At 34.8% G+C, this 25263-nt stretch overlaps 1 protein-coding gene across 4 annotated transcripts in view; it reads right to left on the bottom strand.

The window, feature by feature from the left end:
* Positions 1 to 25263, bottom strand: part of SCAF11 (SR-related CTD associated factor 11) — a 67810-nt gene that overhangs the window by 3550 nt on the left and 38997 nt on the right. For 3 of the 4 annotated variants that reach the window (XM_042946310.1, XM_042946308.1, XM_042946309.1), the window contains 9 exons: positions 23575 to 23652; positions 20133 to 20233; positions 17990 to 18051; positions 11338 to 11396; positions 10877 to 10986; positions 10222 to 10287; positions 9793 to 9894; positions 8006 to 8112; positions 4385 to 7096 (listed from right to left, as the gene is read on the bottom strand). In XM_042946310.1, the coding sequence (XP_042802244.1) occupies positions 4385 to 7096; positions 8006 to 8112; positions 9793 to 9894; positions 10222 to 10287; positions 10877 to 10986; positions 11338 to 11396; positions 17990 to 18051; positions 20133 to 20233; positions 23575 to 23652 (3397 nt within the window). The remainder of the gene's footprint in view (positions 1 to 4384; positions 7097 to 8005; positions 8113 to 9792; positions 9895 to 10221; positions 10288 to 10876; positions 10987 to 11337; positions 11397 to 17989; positions 18052 to 20132; positions 20234 to 23574; positions 23653 to 25263) is intronic. The other variant, XM_042946311.1, reaches the window with a different exon arrangement.

The following is a 25263-nucleotide window of genomic DNA, read 5'->3' on the forward strand; positions in this document are numbered from 1 at the left end:
CTAAATTACAAGAGTAACTTTTTATCTTTTTTTTTTTTTTAACAAAGCTTTTTTCTTGCAATGTTCTTAATAAGAAAAGCCAAGGAAAGATAAATCATTATTAGAAGGCTAACTTATTTATATGAGAACAATGATCAAAAAAATTCAAGTGTGCACATCTGAGATAAAAGAAATCAAAGTTGGGACACCTGGGGGGCCCAGTCAGTTAAGCATCTGACTGTTGGTTTCAACTCAAGTAGTGATCTCATGGTTCATGGGACTGAGCCCTGTGTTGGGCTCTGCACTCACAACACAGAGCCTGCTTGGGATTGTCTCTCTCCCTCTCTCTCTGTCTGCTTGGGATTGTCGCTCTCTCTCGCTCTCTCTCTGCCCCTCTCCCCACTTGCTCACCCTCTCTCTCAAAATAAACAAACATTAAAAAAAATTTTTTTTAAAGATATCAAAGTTAAATCTTACACAAGAACCTCCCAAATTCTTCTAAGGGAAATAATAAAGATTAGAGCAAAAGTAAATGATATAGAAATCAGAAAACATCAGAACAGATCAATGAAACTAGGAGTTGGTTCCTTGAAAGAATTAACAACATTGATAACCTCTACCCAGATTTATCAAAAAGAAAAGAGAAAGGACTGAAATAAATAAAATCACGAATGAAAGAGAAGAGATCACAACCAACACTCCAGAAATACAAACAATTATGAGAATATTATGAGCAATTATAAGCCAACAAACTGGGCAATCTGGAAGAAATGGATAAATTCCTAGAAACTAAACTACCAAAACTGAAACAAGAAGAAACAGAAAATTTGAACAGACCAATAACCAGCAAAGAAATGGAAACAGTAATCAAAAATCTAACAAGAAGAGTATGAGGCCAGATGGCTTCCCAGGGGAATTCTACCAAACATTTAAAGAAGAGTTAATACTTATTTTTCTGAAACTGTTCCAAAAAAAAAAGAAATGGAAAAAAACTTCCAAATTCATTTTATGAGGCTAGCACTGTCTTGATTTCAAATCCAGACAAACACCTCACTAAAAAGGAGAATTACAGTCCAATATCCCTGATGAACATGGATGCAAAATCTCAACAAGATACTAGCAAACTGAATCCAAACAGCATATTAAAAGAATTATTCATGATCAAGTGGGATTTATTACTGGGCTGCAGGGCTGGTTCAATATTCGGAAATCAATCAAATGATATACCACATTAATAAAGGGTAAGAACCATATGATCTTCTTAATAGATGCAGAAAAACCATTTGACAAAATACAGCATCCATTCTTGATAAAAACCCTCAAAGTAGTAGGGATAGAAGGAACATACCCAAGAACATAAAAGCCATATATGAAAGAACCACAGCTAATATCATCCTCAATGGGGAAAAATAGAGCTTTTCCCCTAAGGTCAGGAATATGACAGAGATGTCCATTCTCACCACTACTGTTCAACATAGTACCGGAGGTCCTAGCCTCAGCAATCAGACAACAAAAAGAAATAAAAGGCATCTATACTGGCAAGGAAGAAGTCAAACTTCCACTATTTGCAGGAAACATGATACTCTATGTAGAACACCCAAGAGACTCCACCAAATAATTACCAGAACCATTACACGAATTCAGCAAAGTCATAGGATATCAAATCAATGTACAGAAATCTGCTGCATTTCTACACACCAATAATGAAGCAGCAGAAAGAGAAATCAAGGAATCGATCCCATTTACAATTGTACCAAAAACCGTAAGATACATATGAATAAACTTAACCTAAGACATAAAACATGTGTACTCTGAAAACTATAGAACACTTATGAAAGAAACTGGAAAAGAGACAAAATGGAAAAACATTCCATGCTCATGGATTGGAAGAATAAATATTGTTAAAATATCGATGCTACCAAAAAAACTACACATTCAATGCAATTCCTATCAAAACAAAGCATTTCTCACAGAGCTAGAACAAACAATTTTAAAATTTGTATGGAACCAGAAAAAGACCCCAGTAGCCAAAGCAATCTTGAAAAAAAGCAAAGCAGGAGGCATCACAATTCCAGACTTTAAGCTGTATTACAAAGCTGCAATCATCACTGGCACAAAAACAGACACAAAGATCAATGAAACAGAACAGAAAACCTAGAAATGGATTCATAACTATATGGTCAACTAATCTTCAACAAAACAGGAAAGAACATCTAATGGAAAAAAGATGGTCTCTTTGACAAGCGGTGTTAGGTAAACTAGACAGCAACATGCAAAAGAATGAAACTGGACCATATTCTTACACTATATATAAAAATAAATTCAAAATAGATGAAAGACCTAAATGTGAGACAGGAAACCATCAAAATCCTAGAGGAGAACACAGGTAGCAACCTCTTTGACCTCAGCTGTAGCAACTTCTTGCTAGACATGTCGTCAGAGGCTAGGGAAACAAAAACAAAACTGAACTCCTGGGACTTCATCAAGATAAAAGTCTCCTACACCATGAAGGAAACAATAAAAAAAACTAATGGGAGAAGATATTTGCAAATGACATATTGGATAAAGGGCTAGTATCCAAAATCGATAAAGAACTCATCAAACTCAACACCCAAAAAATAAATAATCCAGTGAAGAAATGGGCAGAGGACATGAACAGACTTTACTCCAAAGAAGACATCCAAATGGTCAACAGACACATGAAAAGATAGATGCTCAACATCATTCATCATCAGGGAAATACAAATCAAAACCACAACAAGATATAACCTCACTCACATCTGTCAGAATGGCTAACATGAACAACTCAGGCAACAACAGATGTTGGCGAGGATGCAGAGAAAAGGGGAATCCTTTTGAACTGTTGGTGGGGATGCAAACTGGTACAGCCACTCTGGAAAACAGTATGGAGGTTCCTCAAAAAGTTAAAAATACAACTATCCTATGACCGCAACTGCACTACTAGGTATTTATCCAAAGGAAACAAAAATGCTCATTTGAAGGGGCACATGTACCCCAATATTTATAGCAGTGCTATCAACAATAGCCAAATTATGGAAAGAGCCCAAAGTCCATCTACTGATGAATGGATAAAGAAGGAAAAGAATTTAATGATTCATCACTTATATACAATATCTAGTGCTCATCATAAGTGCCCTCATTACTTTAACCCAGCACCCATTTAGCCCATCCCTCCACCCAACACCCCTCCAGCAACCCTCAGTTTGATATCACTGAATAATATTCATGGAATACTCAATGGAATATTACTCAGTGATCAAAAAGAATGAAATCTTGCCATTTTGAAACAACATGGATGGAACTGGAGAGTATTATGTGAAGCGAAATCAGTCAGAAAAAGACAAATATCATATGATTTCACTTATACGTGGAATTTAAGAAAGAAAACATGAACACAGAGAAAGGAGAGGTAAAATAAGATAAAAACAGAAAGGGAGGCTTTGGGGCACCTGAGTGGCTCAGTCGGTTAAGCATCCGACTTCGGCTCAGGTCATGATCTCATGGTTTGCGAGTTCAAGCCCCGCGTCTGGCTCTGGGCTGACAGCTCAGAGCCTGGAGCCCGTTTCAGATTCTGTGTCTCCCTCTGTCTGCCCCTCTGCTGCTTGCACTCTGCCTCTTGCATTGTCTCAAAAATAAACAAACATTTAAAAAAAAAAAACAAACCCAGAAAGGGAGGCAAACCATAAGAGACTCATTATTTTTTTTAACATTCATTTCTAAGAGAGAAAGAAAGGCAGAGCATGAGCGGGGCAGGCAGGGGTTGGGGGGGGGGGGGGCGGCACAGAGAGAGAAGGAGACACAGAATCCAGAGTAGGCTCCAGGCTCTGAATTATCAGCACAGAGCCTGATGTGGGGCTCGATGAGCTGTGAGATCACGACCTGAGCCAACATCAGACGTTTAACCAACTGAGCCACCCAGGTGTCCCCATAAGAGACTCTTAAAGAGAACAAACTGAGGGTTGCTAGAGGGGTGTTGGGTGGGGGTATAGGCTAAATGGGTGATGGGTATTAAAGAGGGCAATTGTGATGAGCACTGGATATTGTATGTAAGTGATGAATCACCAAATTCTATTCCTGAAAACCAATACTACACTATATGTTAACTAACTTGAATTTAAATTTAAAAAAATCCCAAGTTCTTCTATTGTAGCCAACTGTACTTAACCTAGTTAAGCCTTTGACAAGATTGGAGGGAGGGGCAGTAAAAAAGGCAATAAATACTGACATATATGTATATATTTATATAATGCAAAGTGACTTGTTAAATGGGATTTAACATTATTAAACTGTAAGTACAGATCATTACAATTCATATATATGAAGTTTTAAATTTATAATCCCTTTCCTCAAATAAAAGTGTTACTAAATAAACACAGTATGTTACCTTGTTCAGTTGCTTCTTCTTCTTGTCTCATCCATCCAGACTGTGGACCTGAAGAATTCCTCCCTCGTCTTGAGTAATAGTTTTGTACATCTGCTGGTAGAGTCTTTCTCACAGCCCAACTAGATGCAGATGTCCACCCAGATCTATCTGCCGGTGTATCAAATGAGAACTCTTGCTCATTTTTCCGTTTATAGGGTTGCTGTTCCACAAACTTGAAAGACTCATTCCCTGAACTATTTGAATTCCCTGAGAGGGGTTTTCGGTTTTGCCACCGATTTTCATTCTGATCTGTATAGGCAAAACCACCTCTGTAAGTGCCTCTGCCACGGTTACCTCTACCACGGTTAGACATCCAACCTGAACCAAAGTTTTTATTCCAAGAATTCCCTGAATTTTCATTTCTGTTTTCTTCCCAGTGAGAATCTTTTAACTTTTCTGGATTTCTGGTCCTTGGATCAGGCCCAGAATTTATTTTTTCTGTTACCCAACTGGGACAGTCATTTCTATGTTTGTCAGCAGAATTTGGATCCTCAGCATCTGGACTGATGTCATTTTTTTCTTTTCTTGTATTTTCATTCTGTTTCTCTGGATCATTCTTTCTGTACCGATCATTTCCTCGTGGACATCTCCAACCATCATTTGCCCATCTTTCCTTCCACCGAGGAGAGTAAGTGTCTCTGTCATTTCTACTGAATGATGAACTCTTAATTTTTGTTCTAGATCTTGATGGTGACCTCGAACGCGATCTGGACCTAGACCATCTCCTGGTTCTTCTTTCTCGATCTCGATCTCTCCGTGACCCATCTCTATCACTTTCTCTTTCTCTGCTCCGAGACCTGGATTTTTCTCTTGGGGAGGAATCTTTCACTCTTGACTGAGATCTTCTGTTTTCTCTTGAAGTGTCTCTTTTGGGGGAGAGTGATGCAGATCTTTTGCCTTCCTTCGTGCTATCTCTTTTTGGAGATCGAGACTGAGATCGTCTCCTTTCTTTTGTGATATCCTGCTTTGGGGACTGAGAACGAGATTTTCTACGTCCTCTTGCAGATTCTTTTTTGGGAGATGGTGATCGAGACTTTCTGCTTTCTTTTCCAGTTTCTCTTTTGGGAGATGGAGACTGAGACCGCTTCTTTTCTCGTGCAGTGTCTCTGTTGGGAGACCAAGTTGTAGATGGGGAGTGAAATCTAGATCTTCGGGTACGAGGCTTTTTGGCTTTCTCCATCACATCTACTGGGCTTTCAGATGGCTGAGATACAGTTTCAGCCTTTCCATTTGCAGGATCAGAAGATGGCATATTATTTTGAGAACTGTGCTCCACAGAATTTTCATTCAATTGTGTGGTATCAGCATTTACAGGAGGTTCAATTTCAGATTCATTCTGGTCACTGCAAAATGAATCACATTCCATAGGTATCATTTCATTGTTGTCCTCATTAAAATGCTTCTGAATTTGTTCAATGTGTGTGTTAGGCAATTCTGTAGATCTGGAATGTTCAACAGGAGATTCAGTCTTTTCTTCTAAAGATTTGTCTAATTTGGTGTTAAGATTATTTTTCAATAAATTATTTTCAGAGTCTTGAATACTATTCAAACTTTCTTTCTCTGAAGTATCACATGTTGCAATTATTTCTACATCTTCAGTTTCAACATGCTCAAGCAACTGAGCCTCTGAGCCCTCTATGGATTTTTTGCTCACTGTTTGTATAATGCTTCCCTCAGAAGATTCTAATTTGGGGCCATCTACAAGCTGTTCTGTTTTTACTGTTGAATCTTTATGATCAACAATTTCTGCTATAGAACTTTCCATAACTTTTTCTTCATTAACCACTGACTCTGAATTCTCTGGTAACTCATCTAAGCTTGGTACAGGTTGGTATACTTCAACTTCAGATCCTGAACATGTAGGAAGATCATTTGAAGGATAATCTGTACATCTGTCTGCTTTTACCTCTGATTCTGAAGGTCCAGATGTTTGGTCTTGATTTTCCAATGGATCACCTCCTTTTCCAGACATATTTTTAGGAGTCTCACTTTCTAAACACAAAACATTAGCCTCTACACTTGTATTTTCGACTTTATGAATATCCTCTTCCTCTCCAACTAGTACAGAAGTATCTTCGGTATGAGACTCAGAATATGAAGATTCCACTGCTTCCTCTGTATCATGGTTCTCAGTATGTTCCTCACTTTCTTCTACCTGTTCATTACAACTTCTCAAGCCATTAGCAGACTCATTTTCGACACTTGCTGGCACAGTACAACTGTTACTACTTTCTGCATCTGATTGGTGCTCTTTCTCTAACACAGGTGGTGTGTCAGATTCTGCTGTTTCTTCATCTACTGAATCACTGGAAGATGATTTTTCAGGGAGAGGTATAGAGCTCCGAAGTTTCTTTTTCAATAAAGGTTGTTTTCTTCCTCTTCTTACAGACTTCCGTTTTGGAGCCTGTCTTGTTTGCTTTTCTGACATGGCTGAAGAGGACACACTTACAGATGGATTGTTGTTATCTGGGGCATCACACCCAGAATTATTTGATACTGGGGATTTCTGGGATTGACTGACTGTTTCAGCTCTTGTATTACGTGTAGATCTCCTTGTAGGAGTTGTTGCTGCAGGTTTTCGTCTTGATCCTCTGGTGTTTGATGTACCAGAAGTTTGCTTCTTCTCTTCTCCTTCTTGAGTATGTGCTAATGCATATCCCTTGCAAGAGGTACCTAATGATATATATTTTTTTAAAGTAAAAAGTTTGTTTCAATAAATGATAATAGTCTGGCTTCAGCTTATGTTAGCATAAAATACATGTCTATAATAGAGTGAAACAAAATATACTTATGAATCAAATTATGAATAAGCACATAGCTACTAACATCTAAGTAACAGCAGGTATTTATCTGGTTCTTTTAATGCTATGGAAATGAGTTATCACAAGATTTGAATTCATGTGGGCAATTTAAAGGGGTAAAAAAAAAAGAAAATATGTTTGGTCTGACAACTACCATCTTGGTATTACGTAGGCAAGAGGAAACAAGAGTCATCCACAAATATATAAAGACTGAAACTATTTGTTCATAATTAATAGGAGATGTAACTTCTAAAGATCTACATTTTAGGGGCGCCTGGGTGGCTCAGTCGGTTAAGCATCCGACTTCAGCTCAGGTCACGATCTCACGGTCTGTGAGTTCGAGCCCCGCGTCGGGCTCTGGGCTGATGGCTCAGAGCCTGGAGCCTGCTTCCGATTCTGTGTCTCCCTCTCTCTCTGCCCCTCCCCCGTTCATGCTCTGTCTCTCTCTGTCTCAAAAATAAACGTTAAAAAAAAAAAAAAAAAAAAAAAGATCTACATTTTGGACACTGAAGCCCTAAACAGAAAGGAGACTTCTAACCAGTTCCTCAAAGTATTGAAGATGTAATTTCTTAAAAAAAAAAAAAAAAAAAAAAAAAAAAAAAAAAAAGTTTCTAACTGGAACAATTTAAAAGTCAATGCCTGTCCAAATATTTACAGAAATCCATAGAACTTACTATCTACATTTTATTTTTATAGCTTTTCTAAGTCATTAACACTTTTTAGGATATCGAAAAAAGCTAATAATTTTTTAAAAACTAGAGAAACATTTCACAAACTTTACCAAAATTTTCTAAAGATATGGTACTTGTTGGAAAAATAGTTCTTGGCAACACAGAAGAGATGAGAGGAAGCACTTGTGTTTCAATATTCCAGGGTCTAAAACCAATTCTGAAAATTCAAAACAAAACAAAGACATTTTTGTTTAAATGTTTTAAAAAAATTACACCAACTATTTAAAATTATTAATTTTTCCAAATGAGGTTAGCAACTTTAAAATACAGTGTACTTAAATTATTTTTTGCCAAAATAAGTAAAAATGTAAATTCAAGGTTACTCATTGTTCAAAGATGGCTGCCAACTGGCTACAAAGAAAAACCTTTTAAAAGCAAGTTTTTCTGATAAATTAATGGCAAGAGGGTTGAACGGTAACTTCATATATAATACATGTTTTTATTTTTAAGTAATTGAATGTAATATTTTGTCAAAAAAATTTTTAGCTTTTATTCTTCTCCATTCTAAAAAAAATCAACTTGGATAATAAAATGTATAAATAAATAAAATGCACAGATTTTAAGTATACAGTTTGATGACCCGTGACTAATATATATATATCTGTGTAAGCACCACCACCACCCCAAACCAAGAAACAACATTTCCACCAACCAGAAAGTGCCTTCATGCCCCTTGCACCGCCCCCCTTCCCTTTCTGGACAACCAAAGAGATAATTTAGCCAAGTTAATCAAATCAAGGTTTTAAAGAAATTAGCAAGGTTAAAGAGAAATCAGTCCATGAATAAATAACAAAACTTAGAAACAGAACAGTATCACTTGAATTTGAAGCATATCATACAGACATGGTTATCATATTTTTGTTAGATTTGTTTTATAGCATGTATCAAAAAGTAAAAACATCAAAATAAATAATTTTTTTTAGAAAAGAACTGATTTCTATTGCTTTATTATATTGTAAAGTTTCTCAACCTAAGCTCCTAGTGTTCCTATGGACCTAAGTTTCTGCATCCAAATCCAATCCACTCTCAGCTTTTTTCTGATTCTTATTTGTTCAGTTCAGGTCTCCTAACAAAAAACTACTTTATCCAGTATAAGGTGAGATTATGGACTAGGTGGAGAAAAGCTTCAAAAACACTGTGCAACTTGTACACACACAAAAATATATATAACTCTGAGATTTTATATGTATCTGGACTTCCTATTTTTACTTCTATTGATGCTCCACCATCGTTCTATGCAGAACTGTACTGTTTATATAAGGTAAAGTTATAACGTTACAGGAATAAATATAAAACTCAGGCAAGGACCTTAATCTTTACATGGGAACTTGAAGTATATATATAATACACCTAGCAATGTGACAGTAGCTTCAGGACTTAAACTAAGAAAGGTCTGTATTATAGAAAGTCATGAATGCCAGGGCAAAGTATAAAGACTTGATCAAATAGTTATTGAGAAGACTCTTTTAGAGATGTAAAGGTCATGACAAAAGCAGTGCATCAGCTAACAGCACAAAGATAAGATTGGAATGGGGGAAACAGAAGGATGACAGATCTGAATACTATTACTAATAATGAATCTTATTTTGGTGCTCTCTCTTTTAAATGATTCAAATATCTTACTTAATACTTATTAAACAGATAAATAGGGGTACTTTTTAAGGAGTTCTTTAAATAGCAATCTTCTTTAGGTATTTGAAACACCACGTTTAATTTGCACAAAACTTTCTTAGAAACACAACTATTGATTAAGATACCTCTGTGCTTAAGTATTTTAATGGTATCCTGTGTTCATGTTAACATGCAAACACTTTGGTAAACAATTTTTTTTTTTTACCTTCCAATCCCAGGTGATGTATCAGGAAACCATGACAATTCCAATTCCTGTCTCTTCTGCCTAATCAATGTATTCATTTCATTGACCTCTATAAATTCTGTACTGAAAGATAAATTTTAGACCTTCATCAGAACTCCAAAAATTTAAGTTCAGCATAACAAGTGGGTTATATCATGAATAGGAAAAATTTTTGTACCTAACATTATAAACCACATTTAAAAGAAGTACCTTTTTCTAAACACCTTCAAAATGAATTCATTCCTGTAAATTTTTTACATTACAAATCAAAATCATATTGATTTGATTCATAAAAATAATGGATGAATTTATATCTTAGGTGACAGGATATTTTTAAAAAGTCAATTTAGAATAATATCCATGTTACTGAGAGAAAAAAGCAACACTATTTTCTATGAACCATGAACCCACCATGAACCAAAGCTGTAGCAAGCAATCCCAGTAGAAACTGTATCTGCAACAATTTCCCAACAGAAACTAAGTGTAAGACAAAAGGAAAAAATAGAGGAAGGTATAGTTACTGTAATCAAAATGGATATAGTTCAGCTTTTTAAAAGGCTACTCAGATGTTACTGTTTTCTTTGGTACCTTGAGGCAAGCTCTAACATTAAATCCTACAATCTTAAACCTGTCTTCTTCATTTAACCAAAGCTAAGTGATTTTAAAACCCCAACTTAATCTTCAGATTCCACAAACATCTACTTATTATCCATATTCCAGTCACTACAGATTCAAAGACGACTGGATCTACTCTAAAAGGGTTCTTCTTGATTAAATTTAGCAAGTAGCTTTACTTATCTATCAAATAAAAAGCCTGTGTAGAACAATTTATTATTAATGAAAACAAAACCCACTAGACCATAGGCAGTCATCACATAATACAGAGGGTCACAAAATAATAGGTGATCTCCTTCCCTGAACTAATTTATTTTCCAGAAGAAACAAAAACAAAATACAAGGTGAGCCTTTATGTTTATTGAGCCAAAACTTAAATTTTTACTGAAAGTTAATTATAATAATTAAACATCAAGTATAAAAGCATCCATTAAAAGTAATAAATACTAACCAGTAAGTTCTACAGGTAAAAGAAGATTCTCCAATGTGATTACTAGAAGAAAACATATTGGAGAAAAAATTTCTGAAGCACTGACTTGTACACTGATTTGATCTTCGGGGCTAGAAAAGTAAAAAGAAGTTAGTGAAACAGCAAACAAAAAACCTCCATAATCGGTAATAGTTATAATTTAAACATTTTGATACACCTGAGTTACAGAGTTATGGATTAAACAACCATAAGGTGTTATTATATAAGAAAAAGATTTTTCTTTGAACAAAACTTATTGATTTTTTTTTTAATGTTTATTTTATTTTTGAGAGAGAGAGAGAGAGAGAGAGAGAGAGGCAGAGAATCCCAAGCAGGCTCTGTGCTGACGTAGGGCTGGAACCCATGAACCATGAGATCATGACCTGAGCTGAAGTCAGATGCTTAAATAGACTGAGCCACTAGGTGCCCCTATTTTTACAAACCTTATTTATCTTTATTGTTGCATTTTTCTTTCCTTCCATTTCACTGTGTGTAGGGTTTCCTGTACAAAGACATAAAAAGACTCCGTTACCTTGTCTTAATTTTTATTTCAAAAGGTTGTAAACCAGTACTGATAGTGGCATATACTGGCATACTGACAAGAGAAAATTAAAATATGTAGAAAAGTTAAATTTAAAATAATAGTATTTGCATTTATATAATTTTTCCAAATGCTAATTTTATCTTGTTAAGCTGCAGGTAAAAAGAAAGAGCCACAACACAATACAACTGGTGTGGAGCATGCTCAGAGCATCAGTATGAAAATTCTAGTCAACATTTTCTGGCAGCCTATGCAAACTTAAACCGTCTTGTTACAAAAAAAAAAAAAAATACACATACACACACAAGATGTCAAATTATTTCATATCAGTAACACACTTAATATGTTCTTTCCAGCTATAACCTAAAAATCAGGCAGTTAACTGACCTCAAGTAGGAGCTGACCAGAGAACTGGGATCATCAGCCCTTGTCAACCATAAATTATGATTTAGCTCCTGGCACCAACATCAAGTACCCTCCTTCTTCCTCAAACTTTATAATTAAAATTAAGAAGTGCAGAAGTGTTGATAAAATAGCCCTCTGTTATAGCAATGTTTATGGCTACACTGCTTATGATTTGGGTATTTCTGGTTTTACCTGTCACATCTGCAAATTTATTTCAATGGATACAAATTTCCACACTAAGAAAAATAAAGGACAATTTCTGCTAACCACAAAAATTGTGTTAACATCTTTATAGATTACTGCTCCTAGTTGTTCTTCATGAAGCCTATATTAGTAGTCATCTCTACCTATCAATACACTTGTTGTCTGCAATAAACTGCTACTGGTACTATGGTCATTGCTCTCACCTCAGAACTCCAGAAAAAGTATACAGTGAAAATGACAATAGATCTTTTCAGTCTTCTGCCTTGCTTGCCTCACAAAGAGCCTAGTGCCTTTGTTAAAAATAAATCATTCTAGTGAGGAGGCCTGTTTCCTGCTCATGTGTATTTGGGGTGTTTTCTGTCAGTCCAGTTGGTAATAGGCTACTTTCTACTTAATAGCATACTAATTTCCTTTTAAGTTACTACACAACAGCTGTTTGGTTTCCTGCTATTTTTGCATCCTTCACACATTTCCCACCCAGAAGTGTTCTAACAAATGTAATTTCAACAATGGGGAAAGAGGGGTGCTGGCTGAGTTCCAGGAGCTTATTTTCTTATTCTTCAATGCATATTTAAAAGATGATAATGATTTTTTTAATTGCATAAAGAAGCCAGCAATAAAAAAAGTGTGATAGGTACCCAGCCACATTCTTAGAAGTAACTATTTCCTTCAGCTACACATAGTTTTGCTGTGTTGTAGCTATACAGGGTCTTTTACACCCTAATGGGTAGGTAAGGTTTTGTTTTCATTCAGGTTTCATTCATTTACTACTTACTGAGTATACTGCGTTTACATAGCATTCCTTCACTTGCAAACCTATCTCAGGAAGCCATTAGAATGCTCTCTACAGGAAGAACTGTTTGTTTTCTGGCCAATGTTAAATATGAGTATCTAGTCCAAATGGTATTTCACCTACTTCTGGGTAATTTTCAGGTAATTACTGAGCAACTCCAATAACAATCTCAAAAACATTCAATACTGGTGGATTTATCTAAATTGTGGTCTCCTAGAGACCATTTCACAAATCCACCCTACTAATCTACCTTTGGACAGCAATGATAGGCCTTTTCATTTCTTTATTTATTTTTGAGAGAGAGCAAGCGAGCGAGCGCACACAAGCAGGGGAGGGGCAGAGAGACAGAGCGAGAGAGAGACAGAATTCGAAGCAAGCTCCAGGCTCTGAGCTGTCAGCATAGAGCCCGACACGGGGCTCGAACTCACAGGCCACAAGATCATGACCTGAGCCGAAGGTGGACGCTCAACCGAGTCACCCAGACACCCCTTTTCATTTCACCCCCCAAGCACCCCTTTTCATTTTTTATCAATAAAGTAATACATGTATATACTTTAAGAAGTCAAACAGCACTTCTAGGCTTAAAGAGAAAGTCCCATTCCCTAAAAGCACTCATCAAATCCCTTCAGCGTTTTTTCTAATATTTGCCTCTTTATTTCTAAATAACATGCTTATACTACTCTACCTTGATTTTTTTGGTTTCAGGTATTTTCTAATTTTTTTTTTTTTTTTTTTTTTTTACCATAGCAGATAAAGGCTTTATTCTTCTACCACTTCCCTACCCACGTCCTTAGGTGCTTCCACCTACTGTTCCTTTTAATATATCAAATTTGATATAAGCAGTACTACATTATTGTAACTATATAAACATTATTCACAGCTGAACCACGAACTTAATTATTATTTTTCTTTTACAACATCTTGCTTTTCCTAAGGTTAATATTTTCTCTATACCACCTATCATTGATTTAACTAATTCTACAAGTATACATTTCCTCTTAATACAAACACATTAATGCATCCACCTAGTCTGTTTCCCACTCTCTTGGAAATACTATTCCTTTTTCCTGCTCCAGTCTGAACTGGTAACTCTCTACAAGTTGTTTAACAGATCATTCTCAACTATCTTCTATCATTCTAATAATCCCTTTATCTTTGTGCTGGGTCGGAACTCATTTTCTGAATCTCACGTTGTTCATTTATTTTCTCATTTAGTGGAGCATGCACACCCTCCAGTAGAACTCTGAGAAAGGGTGTATGAGAATCAATTTTTGAGCTCTTACATGTTTGAGAATGTATTTATTCTACCCTAACACTTGACTGACAGTTTAACAAGGTTTAGAATGTCCTTGGTTAGTAATTATTTTCCCCCAAATTTTCAAGGCATTGCTCTAGTGCTCCATCCGTTGTTGATAACATTCTTTTATACATGGTCTGTTCTCTCTCCAGAACCTCTTAGGAAATTGTGATCTGCAGTGTTCTGGAATTTTATGAAACATGTCAGTTCTTTCCTAATTTACCAGGTGTTAGGTTAAGTCTTTATCTGGATACTCACACCCTACTATTCTGAGAAGTTTTCTTTGTAGTAACTTTTCTTGATAACTTTCTGCCTTTTGGACTTTTTCCTTTTTGAAATTTTATTATTCAGTACTGAACTTCACAGACTAATATGTTGTCTGGTTAACTTTTCATCCCACTTTCTGAGATTTCTCAGCTTATCATCTATCCCTGAATTTTTAAAATTTCTACTATATTTTTCATTTCCAAAAGTTTTCTTTCTTTAGTCTTTCCTGTTTCAATGAGGAAGTATCCCTTCTTTTATCTCTGAGCATATTAATTTTTAAGTTGTTCCCTATTTCCCAGCACTTGGTTTGTTTTATCAGGTTCCTTTTATTTATCTCTGTTTTGACCTCTGTTATATTGGAGGTTTCCCTCAAATACCTGGTGATCCTTAATTTGTGGGACACTAAAATACTGATTGAAAATGGTGAGGATCGGTGGTCAGAGCCTTTCAACTAATGGGTTTCACTGTAGGATGATCAAGCAAAGATCTGGCTTTTTCATTTATAGACTCCCAAATATCAATATCTCAGGTCTTTTCTCTTAGGCAAGACAATAACCCAGAAGATGTCTCCTATCTCCCACTTTGGAAATACACAAGACTGCTAGTGCTTTGGGAAAAGACCATGGGTAGAGAACTAGAGGCCTTAACATTTGCCTTAATTTCCCTCTCTTTAGGGTTATTTCCTCTATCCTCATTTGTGCCAGAGTTTAATCTGGTTTAATCATTCCTTCTAGAGAGTAAGCCTCCAGTCTTTGCCTGGGTGTAGACTCCTCCCCCTACCCTGTTCAACCAAGAATCTGCAGGATAAAGTCCTTTAAAACATTTTTACCAATTCTGTTTTTTGGCACCACCCTTATCTCTGCCTTCAAAGATAATGGAGACCTTCAGATTCAAGACAGTCTAAGGATCTGTGGTATGTGAACTGATTTCTTCTGAACTCCACTCTCCCCATGAAAAGTTTAGGTTTCAGCTTTCTGCTAAGACAATTTTTTTTTAAGTGAACTCCACGCACAACGTGGGGCTTGAACTCACAACTCAAGAGTTGCATGCTCTACTAACTAGGCCAGCTAGGAGCCCCATCTGCTAAGACAATTTACCATTCACCTCACACAATCACTTTTAAGACTTGTGAACATCTTTTATCTGCTGTCTCTTCTCTCCAGTTCTTTGTCTTGTGGCTTTAAATTTTTCATTCCTTTGTTCTCAATTTGGTAGGGTTTTGGGAAGGATTAGAGAATTAAACAGGTGCTATGCTTATCAATCTGGTATGCTTAGTTGGAAGCTTGTCTTGTTTGAATTCAGCATATCCTAAAACATGTTTCATGAAATACTAATCCCAAAAGATGTTTCATGAAAACATCTTTTTCTACGATAGAAACTAGTATAAAAAAGGTTCTTAGCTTAGAGCCCAGTACTTGGCAGGGACCCAATTACAATTTGATTAATTGATTCCAAAGTTAATAAAGCAATAATTAAATGGATTTAGCATATACTTAAAGGAGTACTCCATTAAGAAATGCCTGAAAAGGGTATACTTTTTATAAACTACATCAATTATAAAATATTAGCCCAAACCAAAGATTAATGTTCATTCTAAGAACAAAGTAGATGAAAGAGTTCAAAATTAAAAAAATATGACAACTCAGTTATCTAGCATTAGTAAAGAATGAAAAGTGACATTTCCTTAACAAATCTGCCAAAAGGTAGGTTAGCTGACCTTCCTCAGTATCTTCAGTGAGGCAACACTATCTTCCTTAAATGAAGAAACTAAATTAAACAGTTTACATAATTTTCCTAGAGTCACAGATGATTTAATGGAAAAGCCAGTACAAAACCCAAGAGGCCCAACTTCCAATAAAATTCTCTACGAGGCCTGCTAGACTTTTACTAATGTTATACTAATAATGTTATACTAATAATTTATAATCCAGATAAAAAAATTTCATAGCCTCTTATGCTCTATCCATTAGTTTGAGTAGTATATAAGATAAAGATAAATAACTTCAGGCATAAATTCACATTCCTGCTTCTAAAATTAAGCAGTCCCAGGTAAAGGGACAGGGTTTTCTCAAGTTTTTTTATAAAAGAAATTTAAAGTACCCTTAAGACACAATGGCTCCTGTTCAGTGTAACTGGGTAAACAAAGACGTATTTAATTTGTATAACTTGCCATTAACTCTACCTTCACATTAACTTAATCTCTTAGTCCTGTAAAACATTTCCTCATAATTAACTGTGCATCAGTACTTCTGTAGTACCTACTCATAAACTACAATGAAGATTTCTGACTATCCTAAATCAAACAAATAATTCAGGCATCTTAAGTAGGCACAGCACTAGGTTAGAGGCCTTGGACAGTGTTAGATCTTCTGGCAGAAAGAGTCTTCTCCCTAAAAAATAAGTCCAGGCAGAAGATATATGCTACAGGAAATTACAATAGTCTTAAAATTAAGATTACTATAGTGAAAGCATGCATTATAGCGAGAAAATCTATAACATCATTTAATCTTCCTCAGCAGTACATTTTATATCAGTTCCTAGAGTTACTGAGCAAAGACTATCCATAAAAAAGGATGCTAATATATAGCAATGACAGAAAAACAAAGTTTTGATATCTAAGGTTTTTAACAAAAGAAAAATGCTATCTGACCATGGAAGTCCTTGTAGTGCAATTCATGTTAATAGTAAATTCAGAGGCAGGAAATGTGAGGATCTATAAACCTGAGAGGTCATGTTAATTCCAACCAGAAAAAGTAACAACATCCAAACTTCATAAATGTATAAAAAATGAGTTGATTATCATTTAAGAACAATGAATTCATTACTTCTATCTATAAATAAAAATTCACTGTACTCTAACCTGCAAAATAAATGCTCACCACTTGTTTACAAACAGCTCAGTAAGTTGTTCTTCTGAACAGCCTCAGTACTGAGGAAGAGTCACAAAGCACTACCATACCATTTTTCTCAGGCCCCATTGCAAAGCTTTCCTGTATGAGAGAACCATGTACTACACAAGAACAAAAGACAGTAACATTTAACTGCTCCTGTAGATAAATATGTAAGAGGTGCTTTGTTTCCAAACAAAGTTTCAAATTAGAAGTGTAGCTAGAGGCCAAACCACAACTTCTGGAAACTGAACTACTCACTGTCACAGACCTCCCAGCAACTGTAAGGCTGCTACTTACAGTTTCTGGCCGGCAAGGTATTTTATCTCATCTCCCCTAAGGACTTCTGCACTAATGACTGGGGTAAGACCATGTGCACGCTGCTAACCACCAACTAATTAGAAGACACTCTTCTCTTCCTTTTCTAACACAAACACACATACACATGCGTACACACATGTACTCAATCACAATCTCTTCCCTCCCTCCAAGCAGAGCATAAAAAGGGTTGGGACAGAGAACAGCAAAAACCACTCCAGGAAGAAAACAGTTTACATAGGACTGACACAATGTACAGAGCTCAGTGGGTTCTAGGGATGACTATTTTCCAAACCAAAAGTAAGAACTTTAACACAAGTATTAAAGTAAGAAACAAAAAAAGGTAGGAAATACAAATAAAATAAAAAAAAAAGTCACTTACTGTGTGTCATCTTCAAATCATAAAGTTTTGCACATAATAGATCTTCTTTTATAACTTTTTTCCTGCAAACATCAATAAAGAGGTGAAATAACTAAAAGAAAATTGTCACTCCGCTCATTTATTTACAATTCACCGTCAACCAAAATGAAATTATGCACGAGGTTTTAAATTCTAGCAAAGAAAGCATGACTAGTGGCCACTCCCACTCCTATGACTTACAATGGAGGTTCATTACCAAGAAACAAAAAACCATCACAATCTCTTCCCCTGGAACTGTTAGAAAGTATCGGGAAGGGGGGTGGGGGGGGTGTCAGGGTTTTTTACTGCTTCAGAAGGGAGAGGCAACAATGAATGGATATCTAAGTGCTGTAAAGACTAGGTTACATGCAGGAAATATAAGACTGAATGAGATGCTAAAAACATCCAGAGTCCAAAATGAATGTACTATATTCAACAGTTGATAGACTTTCCACCTTGGGAGGAATCATGAAGGGGATGACTTGGTGGATAAAAGCAAATTATTATTTCTGTATACCATCCACTACCACAAATCTCTGAGAAAAAGCAGTCAAACATACGGGCTACCTCAGCTGTGTTAGACCCACGATATGACTCTGTTACAGGATGTACAGTGATGACCACTATACTCTCAGGTAGGGTAATTCAGAGAAAGCACAAAAATGCATGTCCGTGACAGTCATAGCTAGTGATAATGTATCAAGAATGAAGCTGCAGAAGTTCTTCAGTGTGCCTGAGGAAAGTGTGCTACTATCTTCTATTTAAAAATAAATGCAAAACCCAAAAACTGACTCATACAGTTAAAAGAAAATCTTAATAAAATTTCTGTAATGCAGTTACTAACTTGGATTTATGGTTGGGCTCTTGGAATGGGTGTCCCATAAATCCCTTAAAATCATATACAAACGTAGGTTTTATGACATGTTTTTCTGGTAGAAGGTGTCTATAGCCTTCTTTAGATTCTCAAAGAAGTCCATAACTTCCAAAAAGAGCTGAAGAGTTGCAGGATTATAAATTGTGGCATGATTTAATAAACCTTAAGAATTACTGTCAACTGCTTTAGTAACTAAATAAATATACTCTGTTAAGAAATTAATATTCTGATTAAATGTACTAATGAATCAGATTTAGTTATGTATTTTACAATATATATTTCTTAAGAATACAATTTTGGACAGCTCTGAATATATGTCAGATCAAAATGGGCTTAAATTTTAAATGTATTAGAACAATTTAAGTATTAATAATAAATTTCCAGTAAACTATTAACTCAATTTACTTCAAAAAATGTTAAATACCTATTAAACTCAAGTACTAATAAGCACTATATTTCTAGGCAATTATGTTTTAAAAACAGTACTTGAAGAAATAAATCCAAACATGTTAAAACATTTTTTAAAACACAAATGGTTGTTATGGTAGGTACCAAGTGCCTGCTACACTTGCTACAATACAAAGAAGTAAAATCAAAAAGATAATAAGCAGCTTCAATTGTAACTGTCTCATGAAGAATATGTGCTATATTATTAGTTACTTCCTACTTTTTGTCCATAAATACTAGAGCAGTGCTACTCAAAATATGCGGTCAGTGCAACAGTGCTTATTCATTCCTGGTTTGTCATATACAAAAAATGAGTAAGCTTTAATTTACACTGCTATAACATTTTTATTTCACAAAAATATCTGAACAGATTACAGAAAAAAACTAAAACAAAACAATTCATCAAAGATACAATTCAAATTCTACTCTCAAGATTTCAACCAGTCTTTTTTAAAATTACCAAGTGTGTGCTTTAAAAGAAGTAATTAAATACATTTAAACTCCACATTGTTTAAAAAAAAAAAAAGCACTTTTTTTCTTAATTTTATTTATTTTTTTTAGAGAGAGAGAAAGTGCAAGTGGGGGAGAGGGACAGAGGGAGAGGGAGAGAGAGAGATCTCAAGGAGGCTCCATACTCAGCATGGAGCCCGACGAGGGGCTCAATCCCATGATCCTGGGATCATGAGCCAAAATCAAGAGTGGGACGCTCAACCAACTGAGCCACCCAGGCGCCCCAGCACTTTTCTTATTAGCTATCTTCTGGTTCTACACATTTGGACTCCACTTCTACAGTTCATCACTAACCTCATACAGCTTTTAGAATTTTCACGATAGAAGAGCGGTTTCTTAAAAGAGCTTTCATTTTTCTTGTCTTTTGTTTCTCTCAACTGTCTTTTTACTTGAACCTAGAAGAAAAGCAAAATCATGTGTTTAGAGTTGATAATCCAGTATCACAAATGATCACATACCAATTCTCCTTTGAAAGGATAAAAAAATTAAAGAAACAAAATTGTCTGAATGAAAAGGTAGCCCAAACACACATGCTTATTCATTCACAAGCATGCTAAACCATAAGGCTAGTAGTAAGTGTGCTAAGCTCTGGGGAAACAAAATAGTGAGAGGCATGTAAACAGATAAAGTGCTCATGAGCGCAGATCTGTTTATACATGTAGGACTAAGAAATTAACTCTATTTGAGGATAACAGAGAAGACTTAAATGAGTAGGTAATTTATGAGTTGGTCTTAACGAGTAGGAATTTATCGAAGGAAAAAATATTCTGAATGGAAGAACAGTGAGAAGCCAATACAGACAGGGAAGAAAATATCAGCAGGATATAAAGCTGATGTCATATATTAGGACCACACTGTAAAGACCCTCAAATAAGAAAACAATTCCATGGGAACCAGGAAATAAATGGAGTTATTAAAGCAAGTGAATAAGATGATCAAACTTGATTTTTAGGATAAGCTTTGCCAGTGATGCGGAGAATGAACCAGTTAAGGAGAGACAATAAAGGCCAGGAAACCAGAAGAAAGTTCTTATAATTGTGTAGATCTATACTGTCTGAGACAACAGTTGTTAGCCACACGTGGCTACTGAGCCCTGAAATGTGGCTTGTTTGAATTGAAATTGTACCTTAAGTGTAAAATATACACTGGATTTCAAAGACATAGAACAACAACAAAAATAGGTAAAATCTCTCAGTAATAATCCTTTGAAAATACTATATGTACTCATACTACATTAGATATGTTAAATAAAATATATTCGTAAAATTATTTTTTACCTGTTATCTTTCTACTCTTTTAAATTAAAGTGGCTACTAAAAATTTTACAGAGTGGCTTGTAGTATATTTCTATTGGCAGAACAAGTATGGATGACAGCATGAGAGCCTACAAAGAAGTAACAAAAGAGGAATGAAGAAGAAACAAATTTAAGATAGTATGCAGAAGGACTAGGCAAAGATGATGGAGAGAGAAAAAAATGGAAAACTCCCAGATGAATTCTGGATTCTAAATAGAGATGACCACAAGTAGTTGAAAACATAAATCTGGTTCTAAGGAAAGAGGTCTCGGCTAGTGATAGAATTTTAGAAGCCATACAAATATAGGTAAGAGTTTAAAGCTACTGGAGTACTCAAGAAGTCTTAAAAAGTATCCCTAGAAAATTGAAAGGCACTTAAAATTTAAGAAATTATTTCTAAAAAGGCAGAGAGATAGGAAAGAAGATTGTGAAAGGTCAGATAAGTAAAACAAGCAAGCATACATACAAACATTCATAAAAGGATATCCTATAAACCAAAGAAAATAAAGGGCAGTCAAGAGCACCACATGCAGAAAACAAAAAATTATTTTGAACCTTAGTGAGGATAGATTTAGGAAAATAAAACAATAGGGGTGAATGTTCAATGGGAGTTAAAAAGCAATTGTGAAGAGGGAGCCAAGTACAGATATCTCCTTCAAGTTTAGTTGGAAAGGGATAAAGATAATAAAGTGAAGATTCAGAAGTAAAGATCAAAGGAAAACATTTAAGAGTATGTAGGTAATATCATGCCATAAGAAATATTTTTTGAAGTCTAACCAAATTAGGCTAACACTACACCAAACTTCTAATTTAAGTAAAATATAAACCATATTAAATAAAACATAAATTTCTATTCCGAGCAACAAAACAGTATTTCACATGAAGCAGCAAAACAAAATTTTATAGGAAAATATCTTTGGAAGTTAGTTCATGCCAATATATATATATTCAGCAACATAATATACATAGTCTGGAAAAATAGACAATCTGTCTTTCAGAGAAGCCATGCTTTAAATTTGATCATAATATTACACATTTATACAATGTTGTATCTTTTCTCTAAAACATACGAATTTATATAATTTAATAGAATTAAATAGAATTAATAGAATTACAACAAGCAAAATCATTTTTTACATATGTCGTTTTATTTGAATTGCAGTCTCATTTGTTCCTTATGTCAATGAGACACATCTGGTAAGAATATACCAAAACAAATTATAAATACCTACACTGAGGTATTTATGTGCTTAAATAGCTGTATGTTGCTTCCAAGCTATTACGGACTTATAGTGCTATTTGAGAACAGTTTTTTCCCCCATCAACAACATCACATTTATATATAATAAGAATTCTTCTCCTTCTCCCCTTCTCCTTCTCCTTTTTTTTTTTTTTAAGTAAACTGTACCCACAACGTGGGGCCTGAACTCACAACCCAGAAATGGAGTCGCATGCTGTACTGACTGAACCAGCCAGATACTCCCAAGAATTCTTAATTCTTAAAGTAATTTCAGCTATACACCATTCCTGACTTGTTAGTGATACCTCAAGAAATCTTTTTCTCATACAGTTTAACTACTCACTCTCCTTTTCTTTTCACCTTTTACTCACTGACTCAGGAATATGTTCCTATTTCTTTTTTCTTCTTTTATTTATAAGCCAAAAATAAATCTAAATACAAATCATAATCATGGTTCATAATCATAAATAACATCAACAAGGTATGTATATGTGAATTTCATGAAAGTGATTAGGATTAAGCATTACAATAAAATTGTACTTCATAAAAGAATAAAGTCATCTGCCCACGCCAACCTGGAAACTATGAGAAGTCTCTCAGGATCCCTACAAACCCCCTTATCCTTCTCTAATCACTCACTTTCCTTCAAGCAGCAGCATTTAAAAGCAAAGACACCATTTTATTTTTAGTTTTATTGGCTTACTCTTCCAAACATTTTAATGTTTTTCATGAAAAACAATTTGTGGGTATTTTGAATTTAAGTTTTTGTGTGCTTGGTTTTTGAATCTAATATTCCATTTCAAACCCCTTTTCAATGAAAAAAGTATTCAAAGCACAATCCAATTAATCAGTAAATGTTTCTGACATACAAAAGTCCTCACACTAAAAACATTCTAGAAATTTAAATATCTTGCAATTAACACTAAATGTGAAACTTCTTTTAAACCATCTAAAATTGTGGAAAATCATAAGGTGACCACCATGGATTTGACCTCTTAAAGGAGGACAAAGAAAAAAAAGGTTCAGAATTTTTGTCCTTGTAGTAAAGCCTAGGCTTTACATGTTGAAGAGAAATAATAATCACAGATTAAACCTAAAGTTGAACAATTCATAAATATACTCAAACTGAAAATCTATTAAAGCGAAATCATCTCAACTAAGTTTATACGGCTCATGTTGCAAAGTAAAATATAAGCTTTACCTTAACACAACCTTCCAATGCACTCAATTTAAACACTGCTTGAAATGGTTTTCGATCAACAGGACATGAAGCCAGTATCTGAAAAATGATTAACAAATTATAACTTTATAAACATTTCTTAGATCAACATTAAACTATAACACATTAAGCTTTCCACTAGAAAAGGAAATAGAAAAATAATCTCTTCTTCTTTCAAAGATAAAGATAAAATACGTTCCACTTGTATCATGTCACAGAGTAATAAATACCTTAAACTTGTTCAATTCATTCAAATGTTTACTGTGCTCCTACTCTACGCTAGGTTAAGTGCAATACAAAGATCAACAAGAGAGATAAAATCTCTGTTATCAAGAGAATACCTACAAAGACCTGCTTGCCCAGTTGAGAACTACTGGCAATTTGAAAGGAGAACTAGACTGAAATCAACAGCTCTGCTATCTAAAGAAAGTACTTGGGCAATTCTAAGTCAGAGGTAGAAGGAATGCCTTGGGCAGGTCCCTTACAGATTTTAATTTTTTATGACTTAATTAATTTCTCTCCAAATCAATTATTTTGAATAGACAGTTGCACCAGCAAGTCATTCCTTATACTATCCTTTAGGAGATATCCAATGCATATACACATATATGGTGTACCTTCTTAATATACAGCTAAACCGAATTTTGTTTTTCTCTTAATTATGTACCTTACATTGGTTTATATTACTATTTCTGCGTGGCCCCATTCTTAATAGCACGATATGCTGTAACAGTTTCAATTTACATTTCCTTTTTTATAAGTAAGATTGAGCATATTTTCCTATTTTTAAGGGCTTTTCAAAATTCCTTTTCTTTAAATTGTTTATTCACGCCCTTTGCCTAACCTTGTTTTTAGGTTGCTGGTCTTTTTCAAATAGAAATGTAGGCATTCTTTATAGATTAAGGAAAATTGTCTTTTGATCACTCTGATTCTAAATGAACTTTATTTTGATAAAAATAGTATTTTCCTGTACTTTCAAAATTAATGTGTATCAACTATTAAGTGTTTCTCTGTTAATACTATTTAAATATTTGTATAGGTTTATATTATTTAAATAATTTAAGGGCCATCTGGCTGGCTCAGTCAGTAGAACATGCAACTTTTGATCTTAGGCTCATAAGTTTGAGCCCCACACTGGGTGTAAAGATTACCTTAAATATAAAAAAAATCTTATTTAAATAATTTAAAATGGAGTATATTGTCCACTAGGGCAGGAGGGAAGATTCTCTACAATATGAAAATACCAAAAGGTGACATTACTACACACGATTACAAAAGTAAAACAGGATTTTAACAATGTAATTAGCAATACTCTAAAAGACCACAAGATAGTAATGGAATTTTGACAAATTATCTTATGTTCCCTAGTGAAAAATGTGATTTTTGCCTTTCTGGACCTTGGAAGATATCAAGATATGCTTATACAAGTTCAGATAGATCAGACAAATGTCGCCTCTAGTCATAGAATACATTTTCACAAAGTCTGTGAATCACTTTGAGAGCAGCCAAAATATAAATTGAGTTACTTTACTACTGTGCTAAAAAGTAATTTTTCTTTCCTGTTAAGTAAGTAGGCCTTGAAAAAATGCTTTACCACATCTGAATTAGGAAATGTGACCTTACTATATTAAATCGGTTCAGACTGGTAGAAGCCAGCTCAGCTTAGTTCCA

This window comes from Panthera leo, chromosome B4, assembly GCF_018350215.1.
Source record: "Panthera leo isolate Ple1 chromosome B4, P.leo_Ple1_pat1.1, whole genome shotgun sequence".
Lineage (NCBI taxonomy): Eukaryota > Metazoa > Chordata > Mammalia > Carnivora > Felidae > Panthera > Panthera leo.